Source organism: Zonotrichia leucophrys, unplaced genomic scaffold (assembly GCF_028769735.1).
Source record: "Zonotrichia leucophrys gambelii isolate GWCS_2022_RI unplaced genomic scaffold, RI_Zleu_2.0 Scaffold_34_1600103, whole genome shotgun sequence".
Lineage (NCBI taxonomy): Eukaryota > Metazoa > Chordata > Aves > Passeriformes > Passerellidae > Zonotrichia > Zonotrichia leucophrys.
In genome coordinates, this window is record NW_026992239.1 from 1,138,361 (window position 1) to 1,148,031 (window position 9,671).

At 52.9% G+C, this 9,671-nt stretch overlaps 1 protein-coding gene across 1 annotated transcript; it reads right to left on the reverse strand.

Annotated features, from left to right (window-relative positions):
• Positions 1 to 552: 552 nt before the first annotated feature.
• LOC135460255 (RNA-binding protein 3-like) lies at positions 553 to 9,154 on the reverse strand. The gene is made up of 7 exons (XM_064737005.1): positions 9,060 to 9,154; positions 8,358 to 8,527; positions 4,667 to 4,773; positions 3,422 to 3,527; positions 1,952 to 2,030; positions 1,128 to 1,189; positions 553 to 598 (listed from the first exon to the last, which is right to left on the reverse strand). Exons 2-6 carry the CDS (start codon positions 8,458 to 8,460, stop codon positions 1,129 to 1,131), a joined length of 456 nt encoding a protein of 151 aa, XP_064593075.1. The 5' UTR covers positions 8,461 to 8,527; positions 9,060 to 9,154; the 3' UTR covers positions 553 to 598; position 1,128.
• Positions 9,155 to 9,671: the final 517 nt, after the last annotated feature.

Genomic DNA, 9,671 nt, shown 5'->3' on the forward strand with positions numbered 1-9,671 from the left:
CTGTCCTCATCGTTGTCCCTGTCCCCAGCCGGGTCCACCTGTGTCCATTCCTGTCCCCATGTCCCCATCCCTGTCCCCCTGTCCTTGTCCCCATGTCCCTGTGTCCATTCCTGTCCCCATGTCCCCGTATCCCTGTCCCCATTCTCGTCATCCTGTCCCCGTGTCCCTCTGTCCCAAGCCACGTCCCCTTGTCCTCATTTCTGTCCCCATCCCTGTCCCCCTGTCCTTGTCCCCATGTCCCTGTGCCCATTCCTGTCCCCTTGTCCCCATTCCTGTCCTTGTCCTTGTCCCCCTGTCCCCACCTCTGGTGCCACCAAATCCCCCCCAAAATCTCCCCATTTTCCTCCTCCCCTCCCCCAAAATCCCCCCAGGGTGGGGGAGGGGCTGTGTCCCCCAATGTCACACACTGGGGGAGGGGCTTTGTCCTTTAATGTCACACACTGGGGGAGGGGCTCTGTCCTTTATTGTCGCTACAAACTCGGGGTCCCCTCCCCCACCCCCCACCCCCCCCATTTCCCCTCCCCCCCCCTCGTTGTCCATCCACGGCCCGGGGGGGGGGGGGGAGGGGCCCCCCCAGGCTCCACCCGAGGCTCCGGAGCTGAGGATGAGAAGGAGATCAGTGGGGGAGGGGCGCGGGGAGACCCCTCCCCCCCACCCCACAAATGGGGGATGGGCAAAATCCGGGACCCCCAAACCTTCCCCCAAAATGGGGGAACCCAAACCCCCCCCTTAAAAATTCATTTGGGAGCATCCTAGGACCCCCCCAAACCTCCCCCAAAATGGGGGAACCCAAAAACCCCCCTTAAAAATTCATTTGGGAGCATCCTTGGACCCCCCCAAACCTTCCCCAAAATGGGGGAACCCAAAACCCCCCCCAAAAAAATTCATTTGGGAGCATCCTAGGACCCCCCCAAACCTCCCCCAAAATGGGGGAACCCAAAACCCCCCCCCAAAAAAATTCATTTGGGAGCATCCTAGGACCCCACCCAAATGGAGCTTGGGAAGGGTCAGGACCCCCCCAAAATAATTTGGGGGAGGGATCAAAGGTCACCCCATTTCTGGGGTGCCCCCCCAGGGATTTGGGGGTGCCCCATATTTGGGGGTCCCCCCCATTTTGGGGTCCCTACCTCAGTTGTCGTAGTTGTCCCGGTACGAGGCCGATGGGTAACGCTCCCCATAACCCCCCTGCCTGGGGGGGGGGAAATGGGGGTCAGAATCTGGGGGGGGGGACCCCAAAACCCGAGACCCCCCCCTCAAATCCCTGGGAGCCCCCCCAAACCCATGGGAGAACCCCCAAACCCATGGGGACACCCCCAAACCCAAAAATGCCCCCCCTGTTTTTATGCAGCTCTTCCTGAACCCCCAAAAGACCCCCCCCCAAAGACCCCCTTGGGATCCCCCAAATATTCCCAGAACCCCCCAAAACCCCACAGGACCCCCCTGGGATCCCTTCCAGAATCTTCTGGAACACCCAGGACCCCCCAAATCCTGCCCAGACCCCCCCAAAATCCTCTCAGCCCTCCCAAATCCTCCCCAGACCCCTCCCTAAGCCCCCCAATTCCCTTTCCAGCCCCCCCAAATCACAGAAACCCCTCCCCAAAGCCCCCCAAAATTCCTCCTCAGCCCCCCCAAACCTCTTAAAACCCCCCTAAAACCCCTCCTTAACCCCCCAAAATTCCTCTCCAGACCCCCCCAAATCCCTCCCTTTGCCCCCCAAATCCCTCCTCAGCCCCCCTGAATTGCTTCCACCCCAATTAAACCCCCCCAAAATTCCTCAAAGCCCCCCCAAAACCCCTCCCTATCCACCCCAATTTCTCTCCAGACCCCCCAAATCCCCCCAAACTCCTCCTCAGCCCCCCATCATTTCCTCCAGCCCTCCATAACCCCTCTCTCAGCCCCCCAAACCCCCCAAAATTCCTCCCCAGACCCCCCAAATCCCCCCAACCCTCACCGGCCGCCGTAGTCCCGGTTGCCCCCGTAGCCCCCCGGGCGCCCCTCGTAGCGGCCGCCGTAGCCTCGGTCGCCTCCTCCTGCAGGGAACCCCAAATTTGAGGGGAAAAAGGAAAAAAAATCCCATTCAAAACTTTCCTATATTATCCCAAATCCTTCCTAAACCCTCAAAACCCAAATCCCCCAAATCCCCACCCCCAAAATCCCAAAACCCTAAAGACCCAAAATGCCCTCCCCAATCCCCCAAAACCCCCAAATCCCAAACCCCCACCCCGAACTCCCAAACCCCAAAGACCCCAAATTCCCACCCAAAACCCCCCATTCCCAAAGACCCTGAATCCCAAACCCCCTCCCAAAACCCCAAAGACCCCAAACCCCTGAATCCCCACCCCAAAAAAGCCCCTGAAACCCCTCCCCAAACCTCCAAAATCCTCACCCCAAACCCCCAAACCCTAAAGACCCCAAAGCCCAAAACCCCAAACACCCCCAAATCCCCACCCCAAACTCCCAAACCCCAAATGCCCTCCCAACCCCCCAAAACCCCAGATCCCCTAAATCCCAAACCCCCAAATCCCCACCCAAAATCCCCAAATCCCCCCAAGACCACCACCCCGAACTTCCTCCAAACCTCATAAACCCCCAAAAGACCCCCCAAACCCCCTCCCCAAACCCCAAAGACCCCGAACTCCAAACCCCCTCCCCAAACCCTAAAGAGCCCCAAACTCCTCCAGACCCCAAAGCCCCCAAACCACAAATAACCAAACCCTTAAAACCTCACACTCCAAAGACCCCCAAACCCCCTCCCCAGTCCTCAAACCTCCCAAATCCCCACCCAAAAACCCCAAATCCTCAAGACCACCACCCCAAACTCATAAACCCCAAACCCCCTCCCCAAACCCCAAACCTCCCAAATCCCCACCCAAAAACCCCAAATGTCAAAGACCCTAAACCCCAAACCCCCTCCCCAAACCCTGAAGACCCCAAACCCCCCCAAAAGACCCCAAATGCCCCAAATCCCCACCCAAAAACCCCCATTCCCAAAGATCCTGAATCCCAAACCTCCTCCCAAAACCCCAAAGACCCCAAACCCTGAAACCCCATCCCAAGAGCCCCTGAATCCCTCAAAAACATCCAAATCCCCTCCTCACCCAAAACACCAAAGACCCCAAATGCCCTCTCCAACCCCCCAAACCCCCTCCCCAGGCCCCCAAAACCCCAAAGACCCCGAATTCCCACCCCTGCCCTCCAGATCCCAAACCCCTCCAAACCCCAAATAACCCAAACCCTTAAAACCTCACACTCCAAAGACCCCAAAGCCACAAAAGACCCCCCCCAAACCCCCTCCCCAGTCCCCAAACCTCCCAAATACGCACCTGAAAACCCCAAATCCCAACCCCCCAAAACCCCAAATCCTCCACCCCCAAACCCCCAAATCTCCACCCCACCCCCCCCCAGCCCCCCCCGCTCTCACCTCTCCCGTAGCCCCTGGCCCGGCCCCGGGAGCCCCCGAAGCCGCCCCGGGAGCCCCGCGGGGATTTCCCGGCGTGATCGACGCGGATCTGGCGCCCGTCCAGGCACTGCGGGGACACCGGGGACAGGGGGGACATTTGGGGACATTGGGGGGATTGGGGACATTTGGGGGACATTTGGGGACATTGGGGGGATTGGGGACATTGGGGACATTGGGGGGATTGGGGACATTGGGGACATTGGGGGGATTGGGGACATTGGGGACATTGGGGACATTTGGGGACATTGGGGACATTTGAGACATTTGGGGACATTGGGGGACATTTGGGGACATTTGGGACATTTGGGGACATTGGGGGGATTGGGGACATTGGGGACATTTGGGACATTTGGGGACATTGGGGACATTTGGGGCCATTGGGGACATTGGGGACATTTGGGGACATTGGGGACATTTGGGGTCACCCCAGTCCCCTCCGAGTGCCCCAAAGCCCCAAATTCCTCAGTTCTGACCCCAAATCCCCCCTAGGGACCTCAAATGTTCCCCCTAAGTGACCCCAAACAGCCCTGGGGACCCCAAAGTCCCCCAGGTGTCCCCAACCCTTCAGGTGTGCCCTAGATGTGCCCAAATGCCCCCCAGGGGCCTCCAGGTGTGCCCCAGATGTGCCCAAGCCCCTCTCAGGTGTGCCCAGGTGTCCCTAAGTGTCCCCACACCCCCCAGGTGTGCCCAAAAACTCCCCAGCTGTGCCCTCAGGTGCCCCTTAGGTGTCCCCAAACCCTCCCAAGTGCCCCCAGGTGTCCCCACACCCCCTCAAGTGTGTCCCACGTGTGCCCAGGTGTCCCCAATGCCCCCAGGGGCCTCCAGGTGTGCCCCAGGTGTGCCCAAACCCCTCTCAGGTGTGCCCAGGTGCCCTCACCTCCCCATTCATGGCCTGCATGGCATCACTGGCATGCCCAGGTGTGCCCAGGTGCCCATGGGTGCCCCAGCCGTGCCCTCACCTCCCCGTTCATGGCCTGCACTGTGCCCAGGTGCCCCCCAGGTGTGCCCAGGTGCCCATGGGTGCCCCAGCTGTGCCCAGCTGTGCCCTCACCTCCCCGTTCACGGCCTGCACTGTGCCCAGGTGCCCCCCAGGTGTGCCCAGGTGCCCATGGGTGCCCCAGCCGTGCCCTCACCTCCCCGTTCATGGCCTGCATGGCATCACTGGCATGCCCAGGTACCCCCCAGGTGTGCCAGCCGTGCCCTCACCTCCCCGTTCATGGCCTGCATGGCGTCGCTGGCGTGCTCGGGGTTGCTGAAGGTGACGAAGCCGAAGCCCCGCGAGCGCTGGGTCTCCCTGTCCTTCACCACCACCACTGGGAGGGGGAGAAACCCCTCAGGATGGCCCCAAAACCAACCCCAAAATGGGCCAAAATAACCCCAAAAACAGCCCCAAAATAACCCCAAAACAGCCCCAAAATAACCCCAAAACCAACCCCAAAACCAGCCCCAAAACCAGCCCCAAAATAACCCCAAAACAATCCCAAAACCACCCCCAAAACAGCCCCAAAATAACCCCAAAACCAACCCCAAAACGGCCCAAAATAACCCCAAAAACGGCCCCAAAACCAACCCCAAAATGGGCCAAAATAACCCCAAAATAACCCCAAAACCAACCCCAAAATAACCCCAAAAACAGCCCCAAAACCAACCCCAAAATAAACCCAGAACAGCCCCAAAACAGCCCCAAAATAACCCCAAAAACAGCCCCAAAACCAACCCCAAAACAAACCCAGAACAACCCCAAAACCAACCCCAAAATGGCACCAAAATGACCCCAAAATAAACCCAAACCAGCCCCAAAACCAACCCCAAAACCAGCCCCAAAATAACCCCAAAACAGCCCCAAAATACCCCCAAAACAGCCCCAAAACCAACCCCAAAACGGCCCCAAAACCAACCCCAAAACGGCCCAAAATAACCCCAAAATAAACCCAGAACAGCCCCAAAACCAACCCCAAAAGAGCCCCAAAACAGCCCAAAAACGGCCCCAAAATAAACGGGGAACAGCCCAAAAATATTCCCAGAAGAGCCCCAAAAAAAACCCTGAATAGCCCAAAAACATCCCCAAAATAACCCCAAACCAGCCCAAAGGGAATCCCAAAATATCCCCAAAAAAACCCAGAACCAGCCCCAAAATATCCCAAAAAAGAACCCCAAAATATCCCTAAAACATTTCAAAAAAAATCCCAAAAAAAATCCCAAAAAATCCCAAAAAAGAACCCTAAAATATCCCTAAAACAGCCCCAAAACGGCCCCAAAATAACCCAAAACAGGCACAAAATCAACCCAAAACATCCCCAGAACAGCCCCATAAGAGACCCAAAAAAATCCTAAAAAAAACCCCAAAGCACCCCCAAAGCAGCCCAAACTATCCCCAAATGGAACCCCAAAATATCCCCAAAATAACCCAAAACCAGCCCCATACCAGCCCCAAAATATCCCAAAAATAACCCCAAAATAACCCCAAAATATCCCAAAACCAGCCCCAAAATATCCCAAAAAAGAACCCTAAAATATCCCTAAAACAGCCCCAAAACAGCCCAAAAATGGCCCCAAAATAACCCAAAACAGGCACAAAATCAACCCAAAATATCCCCAAAACAGCCCCATAAGAGACCCAAAAAAATCCTAAAAAAACCCCCAAAACCAGCCCAAACTATCCCCAAATGGAACCCCAAAATATCCCCAAAATAACCCAAAACTATCCCCAAAATATCCCCAAAATAATCTTAAATCAACCCAGAACAACCCCAAAAAGGCCCCAAAACCATCCCAGAAAAACCCCAAAGAAAACCCCAAAATATCCCAAAAAGGAACCCCAAAATATCCCTAAAACATTTCAAAAAAAATCCAAAAAAACCCCAAAACATCCCTAAAACATTTCCAAAAAAATCCCAAAAAATCCCAAAAAAGAACCCTAAAATATCCCTAAAACATTTCAAAAAGAAATCCCAAAAAATCCCAAAATATCCCAAAAAAGAACCCTAAAATATCCCTAAAACATTTCAAAAAAAAATCCCAAAAAATCCCAAAATATCCCAAAAAAGAACCCTAAATATCCCTAAAACATTTCAAAACCAATCCCAAAAAAAATCTCAAAAAATCCCCAAAAAAATCTCAAAATATTCTGGGTGCTTTGGGGTGCCCTGGGATGGATTTGGGGCGTTTTAGGGATTTTTTTGGGAATTTTGGGAGCATTTTTGGGAGGTTTTCGAGATATTTTATAAAATTTTAGGAGCATTTTTGGGATATTTTTGATGCATTTTATCTCTTACCCTCAGAGATGAACCCAAAGGAGCTGAAATGGAATTTTTGGGGTGGTTTCTTGAATATTTTGGGATATTTTAAGACACTTTAATGATATTTTAGGATTATTTTAGGATTATTTTGGGATATTTTAGGGTATTTTAAGATACTGTAAGGATATTCTAAGATACTTTAATTATATTTTATATTTTTGGTGAAATTTGGAATGATTTTGCCTCAGAAATGAACCCAAAAGAGCTGAAATACTGCTCAAAAATATTTTAGAATATTTAGGATTTAAATTTGGATTATTAAGTTTAGGATTATTTGGGGTTTTATTTACTATAATAATATTTATTAAATAATGTTTTATATTATTTAATTTAGGATTATTTTGGGATATTTTAGGGCACTTTAAGGATATTTCAGGATTATTTTAGGATCTTTTTTGGATATTTTAGGATTATTTTATTTTATTTTTGTGTCTCACCTTTGGAGATGGGCACGAAGGAGGTGAAGTGCTGCTCCAGGGGTATTTTAGGGTTATTTGGGGATATTTTAAGGTACTTTAAGATACTTTAAGGATTATTTTGGGATATTTTAGGGATATTTTAGGATTATTTTGGGATATTTTAGGGCACTTTAAGGATATTTCAGGATTATTTTAGGATCTTTTTGGGATATTTTAGGATTATTTTGGGATATTTTAGGGCACTCTAAGGATAGTTTAAGGATTATTTTATTATTATTTTATTATTATTTTGGAATGTTTTTGTGCCTCACCTTCAGAGATGGGCCCGAAGGAGCTGATGTGGAATTTTTGGGGTGGTTTCTTGAATATTCTGGGATATTTTAAGACACTTTAATGATATTTTATGATTATTTTGGGATTATTTTGGATATTTTAGGATTATTTTATTTTATTTTTGTCTCTCACCTTCGGAGATGGGCACAAAGGAGTTGAAGTGGAATTTTTGGGGTGGTTTCTTGAATATTTTTGGAATATTTTGGGATATTTTAAGACACTTTAATGATATTTCAGGATTATTTTAGGATCTTTTGGGGATATTTTAGGATTATTTTGGGATATTTTAGGATTATTTTATTTTATTTTTGTCTCTCATATTCAGAGATGAGCCCAAAGGAGCTGAAGTGCTGCTCCAGGGATATTTTAGGGCACTTTAAGAATATTTCAGGATTATTTTAGGATCTTTTTGGGATATTTTAGGATTATTTTGGGATATTTTAGGGCACTTTAAGGATATTTCAGATTTATTTTATTATTATTTTGGGACGTTTTTGTGCCTCACCTTCGGAGATGGGCCCGAAGGAGCTGAAGTGGAATTTTTGGGGTGGTTTCTTGAATATTTTGGGATATTTTAAGACACTTTAATGATATTTTAGGGTTATTTTAGGATCTTTTTGGGATATTTTAGGATTATTTTATTTTATTTTTGTGCCTCACCTTCGGAGATGGGCCCGAAGGAGCTGAAGTGCAGCTCCAGGGATATTTTAGGATTATTTTGGGATATTTTAGGACACTTTAAGGATATTTTAGGATTATTTTAGGATTATTTTGGGATATTTTAGGGCACTTTAAGGATATTTCAGATTTATTTTAGGATTATTTTGGGATGTGTTTCTGCCTCACCTTCGGAGATGGGCCCGAAGGAGCTGAAGTGCTGCTCCAGGCCCTGCTCGTCCGTGTCGTAGTTGAGGCCCCCCACGAACAACTTCCCCTCCTCCGCCGCCATTCGTGGGGGGGCGGGGGCGGCCGTGACGTCATAAGGTGGGGCCCTGCCCCTGTGGTGACGTAATAAGCTGCCCGGGGAGCGGTGGTGACGTCACGACCCCCGGCAAGGAATCCCCCGTGACGTCACAGCGCTCACAGCCCTAACCCGCCTTCTTCTATGACATCACCGCCCCCACGCGGTCTCCAGTGACGTCACGCCACCCCTTATGACACCACCACCCCTCACGCAGCCTCCCGTGACGTCACACCCGTTCAGCGACCCCCAACCCCCCCGTGACGCCATCAGCCGCACGCGTCCCCTCCTGCTGACGTCACGCAGGGTCCCCCATGACGTCACAGCCGCCCCCATGTGGTTCCCCTCCCTCCCCTCCCCCCCAGCCCGGCCACGTGTTCGCCCCCCGGAAGTGCCGCTCCCGCCGCCCGCGCGCGCATGCGCACAAACCCGCGCGGCCCTCAGGGCGCTGAGGCGGGAAAAGGAGAGTAAAGGGAGAGAGGGGGGACGGGAAAAGAGCGGCCCGAGAGCGTCCAAAGCCGCGATTATCGCGACAGAAGGAGGGGGAGAAGCGGGAAAAAGTCGCGATAGGAGCGGCCGAGCCTCACCCGAGCGGCGCCGGACGGGCCCGGACTGAGGCCGCGGCCGCCCCGCCCCGCCGATTTTAAGCAGCTCCGCCTATCACGTGACCGCAGCGCCGCCATGCCATTGGCTACCTGCTCAGGCCCCGCCCCTTGGGCGCGTGGACGAGACCATTGGGGCTGGGGGAGAGGAGGGAAGGGCGGGAATGGCGGAACGCGTGAGGGGGAGGGGGGGGGCCGGGACTGTTCTGGGGGTCCCGAGGGAGTCCCGGTTTCGTTTTGGGGTCTCCGGGGGGGTCCCCGGGGTGTTTTGGGGCGTCCAGGTTGGTTTTGGGGGTCCCGTTTACGTTTTGGGCTCACAGACGCTGACGCCGCTCCCGGGGAGGTTTTAATGGTCCGGTCCCGTTACAGCCGAAACGCCGCGGCCCCGCCCCTTTGCCCTCCCCAGTGACGTCATAGAGGAGGGGTGGAGCCTATTTCGCCCCGCCCCCCCGGCTTCGTGCCCCCCCCTCCCCTCCCATCCCCCCATCGCGATCCAGGGCTCCCCCTGCCCCTCCCCCCCTTCCCAGGGAGGGGGCGGGGCCACAGAGATCCCGCCCACTGTGAAGAGGCCACGCCCCCAGAGCGAGGCCCCGCCCC

Coding starts and splice junctions, on each gene's coding strand:
- LOC135460255 (XM_064737005.1), bottom strand. CDS start 8,460: ATGGCGGCGGAGGAGGGGAAGTTGTTCGTGGGGGGCCTCAACTACGAC. Junction 4,774..8,357: donor CTTCGGGCCCATCTCCGAAG/GTGAGGCAGAAA, acceptor TCCCCCTCCCAG/TGGTGGTGGTGAAGGACAGG. Junction 1,190..1,951: donor AACCGGGACTACGGCGGCCG/GTGAGGGTTGGG, acceptor CCCCCCCCCCAG/GCAGGGGGGTTATGGGGAGC.